Raw genomic sequence first — 24464 nt, forward strand, 5'->3', positions numbered from 1 at the left:
TGACAATTTAACGACTTTTATGACGATTTTCGGCCAAAATCTGTTTGCATATTTTGCATATTTTTTGCATATTCTGCATATTTTTTGCATATTTTGCATATTTTTTGCATATTTTGCATATTTTTTGCATATTTTGCATATTTTTTGCATATTTTGCATATTTTTTGCATATTTTGCATATTTTTTGCATATTTTGTGCATATGCAAAATATGCAAATATGCAAAATAAATACGAAATATGACCCTGCCATTTAATTTAGATTTCTTTGAAACGAATTTTGGTCCAATCAGAATCTTCGTATCTTTAATATTAAAAAATATGCAAATATGCAAAATCCGATGTCTAGTCATAACATTGCATATGTAAATATTGCTTCAGGTATAGATCAGGTTTGAATATGGGATAAATCGGTATACTTTTTCGTGTGAAAAATTTACAGTTTAACAGCTCATATCGGATCGTTTCGAAATTTTTTATAAAAATTCTAATTGCGGGCCCTGTTACGACGGCTTAATTTTTTCGAAGACAAGTCTATACTTCCTAAGATATCGGCCCAAAAGCTCAAAAAACCTGCCGACACCAACTAAACTAAGGCAACCCTTAAAGGGGAAACCCGATTTCGTCGAAATGTTGTACATCTTTCGGGTACCTCCCACACAAAGTTTGGAAAGAGTGGAATTTAAGGACTCGTCTGGGATCGTTTTTAAATTTTTGCGCTGGCCCAGTTACGACGGTACATTTTTTTTGGGGCAAATCCATACTTCCTGAAAATAAACCCAAAAACTCAAAATACCCCTGTAGACCCAAGAGGTATTGTGTTTGCTTCGTTTCTTTAGGTCCGAGACAGCTGACTGATACTTTGCGCTGCACTAATTAATACGTATCAGAGATTTTTTTATAAATTTTCACCAGATTTCTAAACCATTTCATTTCACTATTCTCTAATAATATAAACTTACTGGCATGCCATGGAAATGCGATAATAACTTATCAATGATTATTTTCCATTAAACGGTGAGCCACTTAAATCCTCCTCCGTTATCTCATTCAACTAGTTCAACGAACAAACCACTGTCTGTAGGGTATACCCTATTGTCGCTGATAATTCGCCAAGAAGATTATCAGCAGCGTTTAGTGTGAAATGGTAATATGACGAATTATGATTTGCGTTTGAAATCTACAATAGCGGCAAAATATTTAACATTCAAAATATCTGACAACAGAAAAGTTTAGTTGTTTTCTTAAAATCGTCCGGTGAAGGTCGTATTGCTGCCTGGCGTGTTAAGTAGAGCACAATTTTGGTGAAAGAGAAAAAAATACAAAAAATTAATAATGGGTGGTGTAGAAGTTACAAATGAAAGACCAACAAATGGCACAAAATCAGCAACAAATGGATCATCGACAAATGGAGGCAAGGCTATTGTCAAGGAAAATCTAAATGGCACTATTGTTATACCCAGTCCAAATTTAAATTTACCACAACAATTTGAAGCAAATGGTGAAATTATTGATCCTCACTGTGATCCCAAAAATCCACAGAAGATTTCATTTCATGACATTACCTCGGCTGCATTTCTAATTAAGGATGGTATTGAAAGAACTCCATGTCCGGTAAGTATTGAAGGTGTTCAAGTGATTGAAAGAACAATTAAATAAATTTCGTTCGTTATAGCGCTCAACAACATCCGATTCTTATGGCATGGATTTATATTTGAAAAAGGACTTTTTACAATACACAGGAAGGTAAGAATTTTACAAACTTTGAAAATTGTTAAAAGTTAATTGTTGCAGAAATCTTGATTTTGTTGAAATTGAAAGTGTAGAATCGCATGCTGAAACATTTACTGATACACTACAAAATGAAAGGTTAAACTTTTGCAAATGCAGTTGTATTTTGCATCGCAATACAACTTGCTATAAGTTCGAATAATAGCATTTGGCTGGTCAAAGTGCGAACGAAGTATTGTTCGTTTATACATATGGGTGCCACCGTGGTGCAATGTTATGTACAATCGCCTTGCACGCTGAAGATCGTGGGTTCGATTCCCCGGCCAGGCAACATCAAATTTTCAACGGTGGCAAAATACCCCTCAGTAATGTTGGCGACATTTCCTGAGTATTTCAGCCATGTAAAACTTCTCTACAAGTGGTGTCAAAACATGCTGTACGTACTCGGCGATAAACAATAGATCTGGGATGTTTGTGGAAAAATTATATATTATTATATTACATATAGTAAATGTGATATGAAACCATTTAGGGACTGGGCTACGTTGATGGAGCCTCAGCTATCAGAAAGACAGACGAATGATACCACCAAATTCTAGAAACTTCTCATTATTTTTGATAGCCATAACTACTTACAAATTAACCTACTAAACCGTTATTCTAACAGGCACATATGAAATAAGTATGCAGTTATTCTATGACCACTAAAACTAGACAAATTCTGGAATTAAACATGCGAACTTACAAACATTAGGATTGTTAGGTTTGAAGTCACAACTCTCGGCTTTGTTGTCGGACACACACACTTTGTGCGACCAAACTCATTACTTAGTAATGAGAAAAATTAGTAGTTACATTTTAAAGAATAACCTAATATTTGTTATCCAGCGGTAATGGAGGACGTAAATTTGTATTACTTTTAATGGTGTTTTCGATAGATCGGTCCACTCTTTCGGGTACCTCACTCACAAAAGTTGAAAATATTTCGTTAAAATGATGGGCAAGATATCCAAAATTTGAGTATCGATATATTTGTTGCACACCAAGCACTGGTTCGAATATCGACTATATCGGTCCACTTCCTATGGTACTTTCTAAAAAGTTTTCAAAACTATTCGCAATGGTGCAGTTTAAAGACATGCCTTGGATCGTTTTGACATTTTTCGGATCAGTTAAACTTCTCGGCCCATATTACGACAGTATATTTTCTGTTCCAAAAAAACCTGTCCACAACAACGCAACAATTACTGGTGAGCACGATAACTTGCGAATTGAGTATTCGATTTGGTCGAAACCTTGCACATCGTAAAATTTCTTCCAAACATAAATTAAATACCAAGAAGGTCTATGTTAGACAACATTTTCGGGTAACTCACTCAAAAAAAAGTTAAACATTTTCAGCAAAGAGCATTTTATTACTACTTGTGGTCCTTTTAACAGTGATATTGTACTTTTTTGTGTACAATGAATGTCCAAAAGCTCTTTAAAAATCTACGGGGACCAACTAAAATGTATAACTGATATTGTTCCAACCGTTGTACATCGTAAAATTCATCTCAAACATAAATCAAGTTCGAAGATGGATTATATCGGGCAATTGTTTCAGGTACACCCTTCACAAAAGATAAAATTTTCTCTTACGTACAGTTTAAACGTCTCTGTACATAGGAGTCACGATATTCTTGCTTATAGAGTAAACCGCAAAAATTTTAAAGTCGATCGGAGTGAAATTAGCTGAGAAATTATTGTGATTTGTATGTAGCTAGAGTTTCTGCGATACGATAGCTCGAAAACGAATTGACCGATCTTCATATGTTTTTGTGAGCTTATTACTAGTAAGTACATACATAAAAAGCTTGTCTTTTTTGGGCAAATTTTGATTTTGAAAGTTCACTATTTTTCAAAGCACATATTTTAAATTTCTGTTTTGCTTAAAGAATGATACACATGGTACAATAATACAGGTAGCATTATCATGCCAGCTGATGGTAACATAATGTGTCAATTGCATTGAATTGATGTCAAATTTTGACATCTTATGTTGCCAACAATTACCGATGCGGCTACCTGTGTATTTGTACCATGATGATACAATAAGGAGGTAGCAGCAACTGCCGATTTTGGTAACATAAGATGTCAAAAATTGACATAAATTCAATGCAATTGACACATTATGTTACCATCAGCTGGGCTTCAGCTGGGCTGATAATGCTACCTTTCTCATTGTATCATGGCTTAAAGACATGATTATTGGGTCCTAAAAAAGCCCACAAAAATATATGAAGATCGGTCCTCTCCTTTCGATTTATCACTCTTTTTTATCTATAGTTGGCCCCGCAAAACGCATTTACAAAAAAGGGTTTTCGCAGGTAGCCATTTACAACAAAACTATGCAATATTTTTTAACAACAAAAATTGCACACCTAAAAGTGTTCTTTCAGATGAAAAAAGGATCTACTTAAAATATTGGAAAAAAGCATGAAAACTGATTTTTTTGGATAACCCTTAAGTCATTTCAGGCAAAATAATAATGAACAGACGAGATAAATTCAAACTAGGTTGCCCTTTAGCTCCTTACCAAAAGATTTAAATATACTAAGATGGGAAAAGTCAATTGTTAACATTTGTCAATAGATGGAGTTAAGCTCTGTTGTTACGATATCATAACAACATTCTGTTAAGTAGTTAACTATTTCAGGCGTTTTTAACCGCCAAGTTCATATTCAATGAACTGAAAACTTCTAAGGAATACAATCCCGAGTCCAACTTTTTGCTTTCCTACAATTTGTATAAGCCGAATTGCGCTTTAATGGGGTTTTTATCATTAACGTACCCCTATTGTTGGTAAAATGTTTATATACTTTGTTTCATAAACATTTGTGCATTATGCATCTTTTCCAGTCTTTACAGTTCTATGTCTTTGCTTACCAGAAATAACGTAAGCACGGAAAATTTATATAAGGTAAATGTATGAATTACAATAACTAACAAATTTACAAATCAACATTGTTGTTATTGAAAATTTAATGGCAAAGAAAATATTGAATAATGGGGTCGTTCTAAAAGTTCTCTCCAGTAGTGGAATTCTGTAACTAATTTTTTGAGTTACCGACAAATATCGGTAAACATAAGTCGCAAATTTATGAATGAAAAGTGTCAATAAAAGTTAGCAACACTACTGATATCGGTAGGATATTTCGGTTGTTAAATTACCGAAAATTTTCGTTAATTACCAAAATTGTAACCATTTTAAGGTTACCGATTTTTGTCGGTAACTGAAAAAATGAATTACAGAATTCCACTACAGAAAAACATAAACACATTTTGAAAATCCTCTAAAATAAAACAAATTTGAATCAAAAGCTTTGTTCCTTAACGTGCAAGAATCTTCGAGTTTTACCACTTTTTACTTGAAAAGCGTTTCTTTACTTCAGACACCATACAAATCATATGGGATCAGTTTACAACTTTTACTACTTTTGCGGGTTTTACCATTTTCAAAAGTAAATTAACAGACCAATAATGTGAATATAAAGCATACAGAACTGTCTTAGTTCATTGTAAAATTTTGTAGGTCTATTTACTCGCCTTAGCGCAAATGGAGAACGCTGATTTTTCAATGAGGAATTCTTAACTATATATAGAACGTAGCTACGAAGAATTAGGCTTATATGTCATATAGGTCCTGATCTATGGATGTCCAAATTATTACGAATATAGACGAACGAATAAAAAATAGTTACAAAAACAGGGGGTTATTACACGTTTATGATGAAAATAAGTATTTCATGGTAGCAAATTTCGAAGTTTCAAATTTCGTGAGTAGACCCATGGTGGAAGAAACAAGGTGATACAATAATACCAACTGAAGTCTTCATTTTCTGTCAAAACATAATTTTAATCAAACACAAGGCGAATTTAACAAGGTGATCCAATAGTTGACGTTAGGTTGTAGTCTTCATTTGCTGTCAATTTTTTTTGCGCGAAATATCCACAAAAGTTAGAAGAAAACGTTAAAATATTATTCGCGAAGCTTAAACAAAGATGTTGTACACAGATATTTTTTATAGAAGCGAAATATTTGTTATTTATTTTTGATTAAAAATATGTTTTGACAGCAAATGAAGACATAGGTTGCTATTATTGTATCACCTTCTTTCTTACACCATGATCAAACATAAATAACAAATATTTCGGTTCTATAATGAATATCTGTGTACAAATGACAGCAAATGAAGACTACGGCCTGAGTTCGCCAGGCGAAGAATATTTTACAGTTTTCTTTTACCTTTTGTGGATATTTCGCGCAAAAAAAATTTGACAGCAAATGAAAACTAGGGTCTGAATTCGCTTTTTGGATCACCTTGTTAAATTCGCCTTGAGTAGACCCTATTACATCATGGTAGAACAAGTATCAGGTAAAGTAAATACTACAACAAATACAACTCAACAACAAGCACATAGAAATTTGTTTTTGTGTGTAACGCTAGTGTCAAAAATATATGTAAACAAAATAAGGAAATGTCTATAAATTATTTGAATTTAAAAAACTAATACTTTTTCACATTTGATTGAATATTTTGGAAAACATGAATGAAAATTAGTTACATTTTCAATTTGGATGTTTCCACATCATTCCACTAAATGCATAATTTCTCGAAGAAAGTAGAATTCTTGCAAAAATTTTTGGGGTCGCTGGAAATTAATTGAAAAAAGAGAAGCTGGTTCAATCATTTCTTTTTGAAATCAAAGAAGCACATGTTTGTTAGGGCTTTATTTTTTTAAAGTAAACAAAACACCTCACATATAAACAAACGTTGTACCGCCTCTAAGCGGTGTTTTATTTTGCGGTTCGTTGTTCGGTCTTGGAGGAGGTTACATATCATTGATATGAAGGGAAATATTTTTTTTTTTTGGAAAATATTTTTTTTCGGAATGATACATTTTTTCCTCAAAAAATATATATCCCTAATGTACATCGAAATAGAAATAGATATAAATATATAAAATGTCGTATGGAATTTGACACTAACGTTACAACCCAGTTCAGTCAGCTGTGTATTGCTGTCACCTTTTATTGTTCTACCATGCTATTACATTTTGAAAACCAAATTTACAAAAAAAGTTAAATTACAGCTGATTGCCACTTCTACCTTATATAAATGTGGTAGAAGTTTCATGAAATTAGGCGTTAATAGACACAATATTCCCCACTACAGCAAATTCATGATTTTACTCTACTATGCAACTCGATCTAGAAACGCATTTAACGAATTTTTTCAATGAAATTTCTCTAGTGTGGACCGAGATTGTTCGAGAATTGTTTTGAAATTTTCAGCGAAGGTATTTTTCTGATTCTGGTTATATAATAACCCAAAAACTCTAAAAAGTCCCACGGCAACAAACTAAAATGGTTGGTTGGTTAGTTATTGGAATGACTCACAAAATGCATCCCAGTTCGGTCCATTCTGTCAGGTACCTCATCCATTTTTTCTCTTTAATCAACATTAAGGCAACTTTTAGGACCGTGATGAAATTTTAATAGCGGATAGTCACTGTAACCATGACTACAATGTTATAATGTTATAATGTTTTTGTTTTTTGTTTTTTTTTTTGCTTCGGAAGTCCAATACATCCTGAGATATGTACTCCGAAATGTCCCAATATTTGGGGTTTTTCCTTCACACACCTCTTGCACAAAGCTTTTAAGTGGCCTTTGTTACAACGCTATAATTTCAATTTAATTGAGTGCACCCCGACTCAATGATATGACACCTACTGTTTATCGCTGAGTCAGAACGGCATGTCCTAAGACACCACTCTTGTAGAGGAGTTTTACATGGTTAAGATACTCAGGAAATGTCGACAACATCGATGGTAATTTTTCATTAATAGGCAAAAGTTCATTCATTCGTGCAGCAGGACATAATTTTTCATTTCATTGTATCTTTTATTTATACCCGCCACAGGAAATCATTTTTTGAGAAAAATGATTAAAAAGTCATAACCCTGGTATGCACTCCATTGCACCACGGCGGCAACCAATCTCCGTACTTGTCTTCATAATGGCTCAAATCTTACAAAAATTAGATTTGGGTAATCGAGTTCCTAGTTCCTTGTACTAGTTCCAAAACGTATGAGTAACATCATGAAATCTAGGGTGTGGTATTAAGTATACGCAGTTTGTTCAAAGAAAAAATTTGGGCCATTGGAACTGCGAAGTGAACTAAATAGTTCCATATAGTTCCTTTGGAACAAGTCTACCAAAAATCCCACCCATGTGAAATTCTTACACTATATGAAGGATGATGTTTTTTGATTTTGGTATGGACTGTGATGATTGGGCCTGTCAGTGTAATAATTAAGTCCTTTTCTATAATACCTACACCACAAACGCCTACAAATTTATCACTTACGAGAATGCTATTTACTGTTTAAATTATGGATACTGTTTTTGTTATACACTCGGGACAACGAAGTGGAAGTTCTCATCTTCATTTTCAGTCAAATGATATTGCATAATATAATTGTGTAATTTAAAAAAATCTCCGTCATATTTAATGGGGAAATGTGTCTATGCTGCGTCTTGTTTGACGACTTACTCATTGTCCATAGGTCAATGTAGTAGTCAATGTTCGTCCTTATCAATCGAATGTCTGTATTAATTAATTATGACAATCACTTTTTGCACGGTCAATGGACTGGAAAAAGTTTTCCATTCAGCCACGCATCATGTTGTAATCACAAATCAGCAGACATTTCAAATTTCAGTTGCTTCGAATGATTGTGCTTGATTGATATTAACATAATTAACTGTGTGTGAATCGATGGAAACAATAGGAGATAAAGTTTAGTAAAAGGAACCACATTGAAACAGAAGGATAGGTAACTATTTCTTGCCGTTCTAAACGAGTTGGCAATGTTTTAAATTTATGTTTAAACCTCCTAGTTTCATGACCCGATGTATTTCACGAACGCCATGAACGGGCACTAGGCAAAAACAAATGAAGCTATCAACAGACAAAAGTCATTCTTTCTAAAATACTATAATCCGATACATAAAATTATAGAGTTTACGTGAGAAAGAACATTGTGACCCATGTAAGCCTACACTAATACATTGTATGCCTTCGGTATAGTTATTAAAAAGATTTCATGGTGAATTCAACCAATCAAGATAATTAAATCATGTTGTTAGTACACCAATGTTGTTATCGTTTATCAATTTCTTCAAGAAATTCATCTGAAACCGTAGGTGTTCGTCCATTGAGCGATTTTATTGCATCTCTAATTTAATTGCCTGTAATTGCAACCGTTCTTGCTTTCTTTTTATTGTGATATTCCCTGTATCATTGGAAATTAAATTACCTTTTTATATAACGCAATTCTTATATAGAACATTCAATATTAATAAAGTGATAAGAAATGTTAATTAAGGCAATTTACTACATCCCGTTTAAAATGCATTCGAGCGTATCTGTACATGTGTATATAATTATATTTCAATTGGACAAAGGTCTCCTTTTCTAAAATATAGCAGTGATATGATCAATTTTTGCTTATATTTCAATTTTTTTGTTAAATTTTAATTAATCAATAATGGCAAATTGTTTTCTTTCACGTCATACAAAACATTGCGGTTATTTAGGGAGAAAAACCCTCAGAGATAAAGACGGCACTTTTGATTCGGTCAGGTTCCAAAATATTTAAGATTGTTCTGGTATAATTTAAATGATAACAAAGTAAACTAATGATTTTTACACATTACTACAACCTAACAAAAAGTACAATTAAATAGGAAATAACTCCCACGGCGGTCGGTTCAATACACCAGATTGACTCGGAGGAATCTTCGACCAGGGTCGTCACCTCAAGGGGAGCGTCAAGGGGAGCGAAAATATATCCCGAGGTCTTTTACATCGTACCGAGTTTGCCAGGTCCTCATCTCAGCTCCAGGAGTCTCCAACATTATCGTCGTAATGCGATACACTCGCACAGTCTCCCCAAAAACAACAAACGGGGCATGTAACACCACATTTTGTTGTTCAGCGCCACGAAAATGTATCATTCCGGCAATTCAATTGGAACGGTCTCCCTAATAAAGTCAGCGAACTCGTAGACTTTATGAGTCGGAGGAACATCATGGCTGCGGCGATACAGGAAACAAAGCTTACCGACTCCTGTAGCTTGTAACGATGCGATGGTTACTACGAAAGCGAAAGGATCGTACAAGAAGCGGAGGAGGAGGACTTGCCTTCATTACACATTAGTCTATCCAGTACAAAGCTATCTGGCTTGAATGTGACCCATACATGGAATGCTGGGGCGTAAAAGTAAAGTGTGGGACTGCCAAAGTACAGTTACTTAATGTGTACATATCGCCGATCAGTTCGTTTTTGGAGGACAATAACCGCCTGGGGACATCAATGCATATCATGAGCTTTGGCATTCCGTCCGAGGAAATTGATAGTTCCACATTTTGCACGGTGAATGAAGACACTGCCAGAATGAATGGAGCTTCACTTCACTTATACCGAATTGTGGGCAACGGTTAAGTCACTCTCGAACCCTGCAAGGATGGAAGATAGGACCTCAATCACGTTTGGCGACGTTACGTTGACTAACCCGAAGAGGTGCGCAAGTTATTTCAATCAACAGTTTGTCGTGCACCCCTAGAGTGACAGGCTGAAGAGGATAGTATTACGTCGCATCAGATCTTTTCCTGCCGAGGATGAACCACCACACTTTACAATGGATGATGTTGCGAATGGCATCAGGAACGCTAAATCATCCAAAGCGTTGGGCCCTGATGGAATATCCATGGTAATGCTGAAGCAGCTGGATGAGCCGGGAGTGGAGTATCATTGTTCATTGTTTCCGAAGTCTGGAAAATGGGCAGGGTGGTCCCGCTACGGAAGCCAGGCAAGAATACCAGCAAAAGTGAATCGTACAGGCCGATTTCGCTTTTGTCGCCCGTAGCAAAGACCCTTTAGGCCTTAAGGCCTGCGCACATAACCTGCCTTGCCTACTTACCTTGCTTACTTCTGATAAAAGAATAAACAAAGACGTATAGCAATAAAGACCCGAACAAATGCATTTTCCAAAAACATATGCTAATAGTTCCACATTTTGGTTACAGATGGCTACATAACTCACTGGAATTGATAACAGCAATGCCAATCGTTTTTGATTCCCATTTCTCGCGGCAGAAAACATTAACGTCGTGTTTTGTGGCGGAAATTTATTTCTTCACTATTTCTTATTTTTTATTTAATAAAAAAACAAAAGTCAACGCCGTAAAATTTGAGTTTTAATGTTTTTCTTGTCAATATTCCAATGAGTAACAGTTTTCGTTTAACAGAATGTTGCTATGATATCGTAGCAACAGAGGTTAACTCCCTCTACAGTTAATTTTTAACAATTGACTTTTCCTATCTTATAATATTGACATCTTTGGAATAAAAAAGAAAAGGGCAACCCAGTTCGAAATTTCCTCGGCCTTCTTTAGTCCCAATTTACATTAGGCGAGTTTACTTGCGGCAATTGTCAGTTTGATGGAGAGAGAGGTGAGGCATATGGTAACCCTTTGCCTCTCAACACCCTCTCTCACCCACAAACTGACAATTGCCGCAAGTAAACTCGCCTAATGTAAATTGGGACTTATTCTTTTATTTTTATTATGTCAAAAATGAAGCAGGAAAACAAGGTAATAAAGGCCTGCGTACATAAGCTGCTCTGCCTGATTGCCTTGCTTTCCTGCTTCATTTTTGACATAATAAAAGAATAAAGAAGGTCGAGGAAATTTCGAAGTGGGTTGCCCTATCAGAAGTAAGCAACAAAGATGTCAATATTACAAGATAGGAAAAGTCAATTGTTAAAAATTAACTGTAGAGGGAGTTAACCTCTGTTGCTACGACATCATAGCAACATTCTGTTAAATGAAAACTGTTACTCATTGGAATATTGACAAGAAAAACATTAAAACTCAAATTTTAAGGCGTTGACTTTTGTTTTTTTATTAAATAAAAAATAAGAAATGGTGAAGAAATAAATTTCAGCCACAAAACACAACGTTAATGTTTTCTGCCGCGAGAAATGGGAATCAAAAACTATTGACATTGCTGTTATCATTTCCAATGAGTTGTGTAGCCATCTGAAACCAAAATGTGAAACTATTATCATATGTTTTTGGAAAATGCATTTGTTCGGGTCTTTATTACTTTACGTCTTTGGTAAGCAAGGTAAGCAGGCAAGGCAGCTTATGTACGCAGGCCTTAAGGCAGAGCAGCTTATGTACGCAGGCCTTTAGTCCCCAGTATCAGGAATAACTATCAATTTGCCGATCATCAGCATGGATTCCGTAAGCAGCACAGCACGACAACAGCGCTGCAAGCCACATATATTTGTCAAGAACTCAACCAGAGACTGCCGTGTGATGCAGTCAGGCACTCGACGCTGTTTGAGGACATTGAGCAGACAACCCTCCGGCCAAGCTTGAAACATTGGATAGTCAACTATATGTGTGGACGCCAGTCGTACCTGGACTTCAGAAACAAGAAGTCCAAACCCCGTAGAGTGAAACAGGGAGTTTCCCAAGGTGGGTTGATATCTCCGGAACTGTTTAACCTCTACCTCTCCTGTATTTCGCCACCTCCAGACGGCATCGAGATTGTAAAGTATGCGGTTGAATCCACGATCCTGGCGTCAGTTATCTTGCCTGATGACATCTGTGAGAGACTGAACTCCTATTTAACCGATCATACCACCTTTTTCCACGCGAGATTTCCGCCATAACATCTACAGCCACTCTGTTCACCACATGGACTGCGCAGTTTGGAAGAGAATTGGTCGACGGTAGTAGAATTCCGACCACAAATGGCCCCAACATTTTAGGGGTCACATTTGAAACTAGTTTCAAGTCGTGCGCGCACGCCACAGCTATCTGCGACAAACTGAAAAGCAGGAACAAGGTCCTCAAGTCCCTAGCCGGCAGCACTTGGTGTGCAGATAAAGAAACCTTGTTGACGGTCTGTGGTAAGCCATGTCGGTCTGTGGTAAGCCATGCGGCTCCAGTTTGGTCCCCGGGATTATGTAATACGAACTGGAAAAAGATTCAAACCTATCAGAATGCCGATCTGAGAACAGCAACAGGGTGCCTCCTAAAGTCTTCAGTGGACCATCTACATGAGGAGGCAAAGATTCTTCCAGTAAAGCAATACAATGTGATGCTTTCGTTGCAGTACTTGCTTGGGAGTTACCGTGAGAGCCATCCCAATCACTATCTGCTGGCTAGGCCCTAGCACATTTTGGTACGAGTATATCAAGAAGGATATTCATGCTCTAGGGAGGAAGGTCCAACACAGCAGAGAACCCCTAGATCAACAGGCATATCAAGTAGTATTCACACGGATGCAGTTGCTAAGACCATAAGCAAATATAGTGTGAATAAAGTCCTCGGAGTACATCCCCCATCTATCGCAGCTGAGGAGCGTCAGCTGCCACGTCAAAAAAGAGTAGCTTTGACTCAACTACGTTCGGGATATTGCTGTCGCCTAAATTCTTATTGGGCGGAAATCGACTGCGACGTGCAAGACATCTTCCCAGTATGCAGAAAGGGCCCGCACGACACAAAACACCTTTTCTACTGCCCCGCCAAATCTACTCATCTAACTCCAGTGGATCTGTGGATACATCCCATCGAAGCAGCCACTTTCCTTGAACTGGAGATAGATCCAGAGCCAGATAATAAACACTGTTGCAACAACAAACAACGAGAATGATAGAAGACTGCCACAGCAGACATCACCATTGCGGGCACCCGGTCTGACAAATTACGTGTCCTGGCAACCCGTTATTTCCCTTAACTCAGACCATCTTCCAATCATTATCTCCGAAAACAGACCACCCAATTTCATAACCTCTGACCGTCGTGCTTTTCTGAACCGTAGAAAAGCTGATTGAAAAGGGAATTTACCAATCACCACTTCAGAAAGTTGCCCATTCCCTCAGATCTGGTCGAATACCCGAAATCAGAACAAATTTACCAGCAGAGGCGACGGAACTAACAAATGGGCGTGATGAGCTTCGTTATACGAACCCTGAAGAGAACTTATTCATCAAGACAACAAGCTAGTAGGCGAATATAAGCGGAAAAGTGGGTAGATCACCTGAAGCAATGCTACATTGGTAAATGATTATGTAAATTGGGACAACGGTTAAATCACTCTCGAATCCGAAAAAAGAAGGATGATAGAACGGCTGTTGTTTTCATCGGCGTGACAGAGGCAGATCCGAAGAGGTGCGCGTGTTATTTTATCCGGCAATTTATAGAGCACCCCGAGAGTGATAGGGCGAAGAGTAGTATGATACACCGTAAATAGACGTTCCATCCTAGCAGATATCACCACAATTTGCGACAATCCCACGGCAGCGGGTTCTTTCGTACCGGATTGACCCGAACCATACACGGAGAAAAATGTAGCAAACAGATATATATGTTTGGGTGCAAACAAATATATGTTTGGGTCAAAACATATATTTGTTTGTTCCCAAACATATATTTGTTTGCACTTAAACATATATTTGTTTGTTGCATTTTTTGTCTACGTGTAGTGATTCGGCCTGCGGCTGCCAACCCAGCATCAAACCTATGCCCTACATAGGTTTCTATGTCGCTACAACAACAATTTACGATGATCGATGTTGCAGATGTCATCGGAAATCATTAAAAGCTGTGGGCTCACACGGAATTTCAATAGTAATGCTTAAGCAACTGGATGAACCTGGAGTGTAGTATTTGGCAAGTGCCCTCATTCTATTGTTAGCCACCCATATTGTACTAGAAGCCTGGACCGTTGGAAGGGTGGTCCCGCTACTGAAGCCAGGTAAAGATGCAAGCAAAGGTTAATAGTACAGATCGATCTTCCTCATGTCACCAGTAGCAAATATTCCAGAGGAACTACTCTTTCCCATGATGAAAAGTAGTTTCCCAGTTGTCCAACATCAGCAAATTTCGGAAAATGCGATGTGAGGTCATCAGTTTTTTGTAGAATAAGAAGTCCAAGATCCGTATAGTGAAACAGGGAATTAATCATGGTGGGGTATTATCTCCGGAACTGTTTAACCTCTATCTTTGTGAAATTCCACACTCTCCAGACGGCGTAGTGATCGTAAGGTATGCGGATGATTGCATGATCAACGTTGCAGATTTTTTTAATCTGGATACAGAGGAACCTGAACCTAATAACTAAATAATATATACATACATATACACATTTCTGAACCAGTGTATTCAAATCTTACTGAAACAGTGTATCAAAACCTTTCCACTTTCCTAATTAAGTTTTTGATATTTTATTCGTTCCAATATTTAACATGTATTTTTAACACATTACAGCTTTAAGGAACGCGGTGCCCGTTATGCCCTATTATCATTGTCCGAGGAACAAAAGAAAATCGGTGTTATATCAGCTTCATTGGGAAATCATGCTCAGGTAAATTCCCTAACTTAGCAATGTTAAAACTTTTATACCACATTTCCTTCCTATTCGCAGGCTCTCAGTTATCATGGCTGGAAATTGAATATTCCCGTTACAGTAGTGATGCCCAAGGCTGCACCCATTATGAAAATACAAAAATGTCGTAACTACAAAGCTAATGTTATTGTCGAGGGTAAAGATATGGCCGAAGCTAAAGCTTTGGCAATGAAAATGGCTAAGGAACAGAAAATGTTATATATAAACGGTTACGATCATCCTCATATTATGGCTGGCCAGGGTACAATTGGTTTGGAAATATTGGAACAAGTGCCTAATCCAGATGCTGTAATTATACCTGTTGGTGGCGGTGGTCTTATTGCGGGCATTGCAACGGCCATTAAAGCTCTATCGCCAAAAACAAAAATTATTGTAAGTGGTACAGGGGGAGCGGATCCTTTATACTTACATTAATATTTTATTTACATATTTGTTGTTTCAGGGTGTTGAATCTGCCAAATGCCCGAGCTTTTCTAATGCCATGGAAAATAATGGTCCAATTCACACCCCTATAAAGAATACCTTGGCTGATGGTTTGGCTGTACCCAAAGTTGGTTATAATGCCTTTGTCACCGCCTTGCCATTGATCGACAAAATGGTTGTCGTGAAAGAGGAGTGGATTGCTTTGGCCATTTTACGTTTGGTCGAAGAGGAGAAATGTGTGGTTGAGGGAGCTGGTGGTGCTGGCTTGGCTGCTATTTTGGCTGGTCAATTACCGGAACTTAAGGGAAAGAAGTAAGTTATTAAGTAATGGACAATAAAAGTATCCGACGGGTATGACGAATTTTGAATGGGAGATGGCCGAAGGAGTGGACCGATAGAGCCCATATCCATCGATGTCTGGTACTTTTTTACGACGTGCAAAGTATGCACCAACTCGATTACTGCCTTCGTGAGTTATCGTGCGCACTATTTTAGCGAAAAGTTTTGACAGAGATATGTTGTTGTTGTAACAGTGTTTTTTATTATGTTTGTATGTTCGTTCCTCTGTTCAATCTGGCTCTGGGTCTATCTCCAGTTCCAGAAAAATGGCGGCTTCGATGGGATGTAGCCACAGATCCACTGGAGTTAGATGGGTAGGTTTGGCGGGGTAGTTGAAAAGGTGTTCTGTGTCGTGCGGGCCCATGCCGCATACTGGGCAAATGTCTTGCACGGCGCGATCGGTTTCCGCCCAATAAGAATTTAGATGTACTCCAAGTACTTTATTCACACTATAATTGCTTAAGGCCTTGGCATCTGCGTCCGTGTGAATGCTATTCAAACCTGCTTGATATGCTTGTTGATCTAGGGGTTCTCTCCTGTATCGTTGGACCTCTCCCTCTAGAGCATGGACATCCTTCCTGATCTGTCTGAATGTGTCGGGCCTACCCACAAGATGGTGATTGGAATGGCTCACACGGTAACATCCAAGCAGGTACTGCAATGAAAGCAGCTCATAGTGTTGCTTTACTGGAAGAATCTTTGCCTCGTCATGTAGATGGTCCACTGAAGATCTGAGGAGGCACCCTGTTGCTGTTCTCAGGGCGGCATTCTGGCAAGTTTGAATCTTTTTCCAATTCGTATCACATACCGACCGACCTATCGCGTTATATGTGGTCAACAAGGTTTCTTTATCTGCACCCCAAGTGCTGCCGGCTAGGGACTTGAGGACCTTGTTCCTACTTTTCAGCTTGTCGCAGATAGCTGTGGCGTGTGCGCACGACGTGAATGTAGTGTCGAATGTGACCTCTAAAATTTTAGGGCAGTTTGTGGTCGGAATTCTGCTACCGTCGACCACGACATTCAACTCACGTCCAAACTGCGCTGTCCATGTGGTGAACAGAGTAGCTGTAGATTTTGTGGCGGAAATCTTCATATTCCTCGAATGGAAAAAGGTGGTAAGATTGGTTTAATAGTTGTTCAGTCTCTCACAGATGTCATCAGGATAGGCACCCGACGCCAGGATCGTGCAATCATCCGCATACGTTTCGATCTCGATGCCGTCTGGAGGGGGCGGAATACAGGAGAGGTAGAGGTTAAACAGTTCCGGAGATATCACCCCACCTTGGGGAACTCCCTGTTTCACTCTACGGGGTTTGGACTTCTTATTCCTGAATTCCACGTACGCCTGGCGTCCACACATATAGTTGACTATGCAACGTTTCAAGCTTGGCCGGAGGGTTGTCTGCTCAATGTCCTCAAACAACGTGGAGTGCCTGACTGTTACAAAGGCTTTTGATAAGTCAAGCGCCACCATCACTGTTCTATCGCACAGTCGTCTCTGGTTGAGTCCTTGACAGATATATGTGGTAATGGTGTGCAGCGCTGTTCTCGTGCTGTGCTGCTTACGAAATCCATGCTGATGATCGGCAACTTGATAGCTATTTCTGATACTGGGGAGGAGTAAGGCCTCAAGTGTCTTTGCTACGGGCGACAAAAGCGAAATCGGCCTGTACGATTCACTTTTGCAGGCATCCTTGCCTCGCTTCCGTAGTGGAACCACCCTGCCCATTTTCCAGACTTCGGAAACAACGAGGGTGGCTGGCGACAAGTTGAGAACTTTAGTGAAATACTCCAATCCCGTCTCATCCAGCTGCTTCAGCATTACCATGGAGATTCCATCAGGGCCCAACGCTTTGGATGATTTAGCGACATCATCCATTGTAAATTGTGGTGGTTCATCCTCGACAGGAAGAGATCTGATGCGACGTAATACTCTTCTCTTCGCCCTCTCACGCTCGGGGTGCTCGACAAACTGTCGATTGAAATTACTTGCGCACCTCTTCGGGTCAGTCAACGTAACGTCGCCAAACGTGACTGAGGTCCTATCTTCCTTTCTTCCAGGGTTCGAGAGTGACTTAACCGTTGCCCACAATTCACCTATACCGGTGCCAATGTTGCAGCTCTTCAGATGATTTAACCATTTGTTTCGCTTATGCTCGCCGACCAGCCTGTTAGCTTCCAGTGTCAGCTCCCTGACTCTAGGGTCATTGGGGTTGGCACGGCGAAGCTCATCACGCTCATTTGCTAATCCCGTCGCCTCTGCTGGACAGTTTGGTCTTACTTCGGGTATTCGACCAGCAGGGATATGGCGAGCGGCTGCAGCAGTGATGATGTCTCGGAACGTCCTTTCCGCTACCCGAACATCAGAAGGATTGGGCAATTCTCTGAAGCGGTGATTGGTGAACTCTCTGAAATTCGGCCAATCAGCTTTCTGATTGCGATTGACGAAAGTGCGGCGTTCAGAGGTGATGAAGTCGGGTGGTCTACTAATGGAGACAAATATGGGGAGACGGTCTGATCCAAGGGAAATGACGGGTTGCCAGGTAACGTCATTTGTCAGACCAGGTGACACAATGGTTATGTCTGGCGAAGTGTGACACTCTCCTCTAATTCTGGTAGGGGCGTCCTCATTGACCGTGCAAAACCTAGAGCTATCAATCTGCTCAGCCAGCGCTGTAGCTCTCTGGTCGTTTCCGAGGGCCGAGTGCCACATCTCATGATGCGCATTAAAGTCCCCCAGGATCAGACGATTATGACCTTCCAAAAGCCGGTTAATGTCAGGCTTATAATCTGAGACACAGCAATTTCTCGGCGGGATGTATACGTTCAGCAAATCTATCTGGGCAGTTCCACACCTGACTGCTACCCCCATACATTCCATGTACGGGTCATTAGAGACAGGCTCAAGCGAGATAGGTCTGTATTGGACAGACTAGTGCAATAGCAAAGCTAATCCCCCACCTCCACTTCTGGTGCGATCTTTCCTTAGCACATTGTAACCATTACAATGCTCTAAGCTGTGGTTGTTGTTCAGCTTGGTTTCTTGCACCACCGCGACCTTGATGTTCTTCCGACTCATGAAATCTACTATTTTCTCGATCTTACCTCGGAGTCCATTGCAATTAAATTGCAAAAAGAATGCATTCTCTGGGATTGGGACAACAACGGCTGGTGTTAACGGCTGCGTGTTCGGTTGTTGTCGTGGGGACTGCGGGGGAGTTTCGTAGTCAGACGACGAGGGAGTTTCGTAATCCGACGACGACCCATTGGGGACTGTGTCACGCAGCATGCAGCAACATAGTCCCTGTCGTAGTCCCTCACGTGATCAAGTCCAGAGCAACCCCTTAGATGCACCCACTCCTGACATCTATTGCATCTCACCGAAGGTTGGATGTGGGTGAAGATGCGGATGTGACAAACTGAGCACAAATATATTGGTCCTGGGTTTTCCTCCGTCCCGGCACGGACCAAAAGAATTCGGAGCAGGCATTCCGGGATATGCCGCTCCCAACACTGAAAAACGAAACAAATACAAACATGTGTGCACTGAGGTGGCAGCCGCTGGCCAGAACAATGATTTTGTGTTGTTCCGAGTCAATCCGGTACGAAAGAACCCGCTGCCGTGGGATTGTTACAGAGATATACCCTCAGCCGGTGAGAATTGAAACTTTCATCTGTGGATAATATAGAATCGAATACCGGCTACGCAATCGATATCCTTTTCCTCAATAATTATGTATTAGGGGGTTTTCACAAATGTTGTGGCCTTTTTTGGACGTATAAACAAACTTGTCGACAAAAGAATATATTTGAATTAAAGCTCAAAAGTGTTGCTGACGAGGTACCCGAAAGAATGCATCGGCATAGTCCAATAGGAGGGTAATTTTTATAGATAGAGCGCCTCCAGTCACTTCTTTTGGTCACCGTATAATTTAGAGGTTTTGGACCACTATGTCAAGATGCATGGACTTGCCCACGAAAAACATAAAATCGCTGTAAACAGAGTCACAAGGAGAAGCAACGGTATAATTTTCAAAAGGACATTCAAACAGACCCTAAAATGCACTTAAAGAAAAATATTGAACTATTGTGGGGGAGGTACCTGAAGAAGAAGACCGATATGCACCATTTTCGAAGTTAAACTAAATTTTCACAAAATATTAGGAGATTCAAAGCTTGGACCAAATCGTTTGCTCCGTTCAAGATAATCGTGCGAACTATTCTAGTTAATTTTTTGCACTTTTTAGGGGAGGTAGCGGAAGAAGTCGACCGGTTCTTCGAACTTAAACTAAGTTTAGGCAAACTTAAGCTAAGAAGGTGAAATTTTGAACCGATCTGGCTGGTTTGTTCGAGAGTTATCATGCGCTTCAGCCACTACACGTGGTGCTGCAGGCCCTTCATAGCTTTCGGGCCATTTTCTCAGGAAATATGCACTTGCCCTGAAAAAAACTTGTACCTTTGTAATAAGGGCAGCGAATACAAGTTGTTGCAAAAAACAGGGCTTTTCGAGATCAGGCCTTGGACTGCATTTTCCCAAATTTTGTGTGGGCGGTGCCCGAAAGAGTGGACCGATAGAGCCCATGTCTATCTACGTCTGGTAGAAGTTTTACGATGTGCAAAGTATGCACCATCTCGGTTACTGCCTTCGTGAGTTATCGTGCGCACAATTTTAGCGAAAAGTTTTCAACTTTTGTAGGGAAGGTACCCGAAGGAGTGGACCGATATGACCCATCATCGAACTTAAACTAAGTTTCGAGAGTGAGTAGATTATGAAAGTAAAGCTAAAAATATGAGACACGTGAATCGGCGTATTTAAAGTTTACATCGGAAAGTAACCAAAGTAGGCGGGGCAAGTTCCGCCCATTTCTAGTTTTTTTTTCGAAATATTCGAGTTTAAATATTTTAGAATCCTTGCAATTTAGGTATATAATGTCTTTGGCAACATTACAGAGGAGGATGTGCGGCATATTTTTACTAAAAATTTTAACCATCATGTGGTTCATCAAAGGGGTCTTTTTGGTTCTTTTTTTGAAAATCTTTCAAAAACTCCTTTAAAATGTTATCACATCAAATCCAAATATTCTACAAAATTGTTCGTCATAAAATTTTACTATAGGTCTTAGAATACACCAAATCTGTAAATCTTATCTAATCGCCAGAAATCTCTAAAAATGAAAAACACGTTTTAGGGTTAAAGTGGGACTTCATCTGAGTTTATTCAAAATTGTCCCACAAAACATAATTTTAGAGAGATGACGTCAAAGACAAAAATATTCTTCGTCAAATTTCACTATGGGTTACCAAAGAAATGAAATGTCTATTAACATTATATATGATCAAAATTTCGGTATCAATTTTGCTGAAAAAAAAAAAACATGAAAATATTTCCCATTTTTTTGATGATTTTTTTCCTTCTTTTTTCGAGTGGATACATGAAAGTAATATGAAACTTGCCTCTAGGTGAAAAGTGTCAAAAGAAGAAAAATTATACAAAAAAATTTTACTATGAGTTTTAGAATAAACCATATATCTAAGTATACTATTTTCTTAAGAAAATTAGATTTATATTTTAGAATGAAATTATTATACCCTCAGCCTTTAGGCTAAAGAGGGTATTTACACTTTGATACGACCAAAAATGTGGCTCATCGAAATAATCGTTTTAGACCCCAAGTATGTTTGTACGATATCCGTTTCAGACAATTTTGAGTAGATTTAGCAATGTCCGTCCGTCTGCCTGTCTGTCTGTCTGTCTGTCCGTCTGTCTGTCTGGCTGGTGCGCACGATAACTCTCGAACGGATCAATCGATTCGGTTAAAATTTTGGTTATCAAAATATTTTGTCCAGATTCGATTTAAGTTCGAAGATGGGCCATATAGGTCCACTCCTTCAGGTACCTCCCCCACAAATGTTCAAAAATTGTCGCAAAACTTCTGCGCACGATAACTCTTGTAGGGTATAACCGATTTGGTCCATACTTTGCACATCGAGTAATTTCTACCAAACTTAGATGAGGTTCCAATATGGACTCAATCGGTCCACTACTTCGGGTACCTCCCACACAAAATTTCGGAAAAGTTCAGTATAGGACCTGGTCTCGAATCGCTTTGATTTTTGTTTACGCAAGTTGTATTCGCTGTCCTCTATACAACGCTGTAAGTTTCATTAGGGGCAAGTCCATACTTCCTGAGAAAATAGCCTGAAAGTTACAAAAAACCCTATGATACCGTGTGTAGTGGTTGAAGCGCAAGATAACTCTCGAACGGATCTGCCGATTCGGTCCAAAATTTGGCTTTCGTAATATTTTGTCCAAACTTAGTTCACGTTCAAATATGGATTATATCGGTCCACTCCTTCCGGTACCTTCCCCACAAAAGTTCGAAAATGTTCGGAAAATTTGTGCGTACCATAACTCTTGAAGGGAGTAACCGATTTGGTCCATACTTTGCACATTATGAAACATCTACCAGACTTAGATGAGGTTCTAATATGGACTCAATCGGTAAACTCCTTCGAGTACCTCTCGAATCGCATTGGTTTTTGTTGTAACATCTTGTATTCACTGTCCCCTATACGAAGGTACAAGTTTCCTCAGGGGCAAGTCCATATTTCCTGAAAAATTGCCTGAAAGTTGAAAAACAAACCCTATGACACCATGTTTATGGGTGGAAGCGCAAGATAATTCTCGAACGGAAATGCCGATTCCGGCCAAAATTGGCGTTAGTAATATTGTTTCCAAACATAGTTTCAGTTCGTATATAAGCCATATCGGTCCACTCCTTCAGGTACCTACCCCACAAATGTTCAAAAATATTCGGAAAAATTGTGCGCACGATAACTCTTGATGGGAGTGACCGACTTGGTTCATACTTTACACATTCTCATAATATCTACCAGATATAGATCAGATTCGAATATGGACTATATTTGTCCACTCCATCCCGTACCTCCCACACAAAATTTTGGATAAGTTCCCTTTAAGACCTGCTATTGAATCACTTTGATTTTTGTTGAAGCAACTTACATTCGCTGCCTCAATTACTATAATAAAAGTTGTTTCAGGGGCAAGTCCATACTTCTTGAGAAAACAGCCCGAAGGGTGTAAAAACCCCCTATGGCACCCCCATGGTCTATGTCGGTCCATTCCTTTAAGTACCTTTTCCGCAAAAATTTTGAACTTTAATCCTAATCAACATTTTTGTCGGTTCATACGACCAAAATTTTGAAACCCCCTAAATACATAATTTTTTTGTGAAAAAAGTGTTTCAATTTACACAGGCTGAGGGTATATCTCTGTCGGCAAAGTGGACTGATACTTTTTTACTTGTTTGTTATAATTTTAGACTGTTAATTTTACATAATTCCATACTGGATCAAAATCTTACAAAATCCTTCACTTTTTGGGGATATGGTAAAAAGAAGAAATGTTCCAACTGAAATTTCCCTATGAGTCTCTGAATAAAAGAAATCTGTAACCATAATATATAACATTCTTAGCAGCCCTTGTTTTCCATATAGTGTTTGGGGTCATATTTTACAAATTTTACCCAGATTGTCGTTGTGATTGGACACTATAAATATCTTATTGATAGCCGCATGAGGGTTAAAGTTTTTAACAAAAATATTTTCTACGCCCTCCTCTGTAAAGTTTCCAAAGACACTATATACCTAAATTTCCGAATATTTCGAAAAAAAACTAGAAATGGGCGGAACTTGCCCCGCCTACTTTGGTTACATTCCAATGTAAACTTTAACAACGCCGAAATACGTGTCTCATACTGTTAGCTCTCCTTTCATAATCTACTGAGTTTTTCCCATAATTTTGAAAATAAAAATTGAATTTTGTTGCACAGAGTAATTAATAATAATTAAACAATATCTTTAAAGGTCTATCAGATCTCTAGAAGAATAAAAATAAGAATACTAAATATTATATTATCGTTACATTTTCAGAGTTGTAGTCCTTCTTTGTGGCGGTAACATTGATACCACCGTTTTTGGTCGCTGTTTGGAACGTGGTTTGGCAGCTGAAGGCCGTCTAGTCAAATTCAATGTTGAAGTATCAGATCGTCCCGGTGGTATTCATGAACTGTGTGAAATTCTATCAGAACTTGGTGTTTCCATAAAGGATATAATGCATGAACGTGCCTGGCTAAAGGATATCTACACAGTGGAAGTGAAAGTTGTGTGCGAAACCAGAGATTGGGCCCACAGTACAGAATTGAAAAATGCACTGAAAAAACATTACACAAAGGTGCAATTCTCCGAAGAACCATTAGCCATTCATGAACAAATGTTACTCCAAGGCAAGAAGTAAAACACAAATGCCGTACGTCCATTATGATTCAATTATTGTTATTATTTTTATTTTATTAAAATGTATTTAATCAATAAATTATTTTATATTTATTTAAGTAATTATACAATTTAAGTCGCGG

The 24464-nt window shown here is 38.7% G+C and overlaps 1 protein-coding gene across 1 annotated transcript; it reads left to right on the forward strand.

Annotated features, from left to right (window-relative positions):
- Positions 1-1175: 1175 nt before the first annotated feature.
- Srr (Serine racemase) lies at positions 1176-24457 on the forward strand. Its single transcript, XM_073960858.1, has 6 exons — positions 1176-1612; positions 1674-1744; positions 15126-15222; positions 15283-15636; positions 15707-15999; positions 23980-24457. The coding sequence occupies exons 1-6, from the start codon at positions 1334-1336 to the stop codon at positions 24341-24343; spliced, it is 1458 nt and encodes a 485-aa protein (XP_073816959.1). The 5' UTR covers positions 1176-1333; the 3' UTR covers positions 24344-24457.
- Positions 24458-24464: the final 7 nt, after the last annotated feature.

Source organism: Musca autumnalis, unplaced genomic scaffold (assembly GCF_047663935.1).
Source record: "Musca autumnalis isolate F117 unplaced genomic scaffold, ASM4766393v1 scaffold_1, whole genome shotgun sequence".
NCBI classification, from domain to species: Eukaryota; Metazoa; Arthropoda; class Insecta; order Diptera; family Muscidae; genus Musca; species Musca autumnalis.

Excerpts from the sequence above, each read along its gene's own strand:
- Srr (XM_073960858.1), top strand. The coding sequence starts at position 1,334 with ATGGGTGGTGTAGAAGTTACAAATGAAAGACCAACAAATGGCACAAAA. Across the intron at positions 1,613-1,673 it reads TTGAAAGAACTCCATGTCCG|CGCTCAACAACATCCGATTC; the intron begins GTAAGTATTGAA and ends CGTTCGTTATAG. Across the intron at positions 15,223-15,282 it reads CATTGGGAAATCATGCTCAG|GCTCTCAGTTATCATGGCTG; the intron begins GTAAATTCCCTA and ends TCCTATTCGCAG.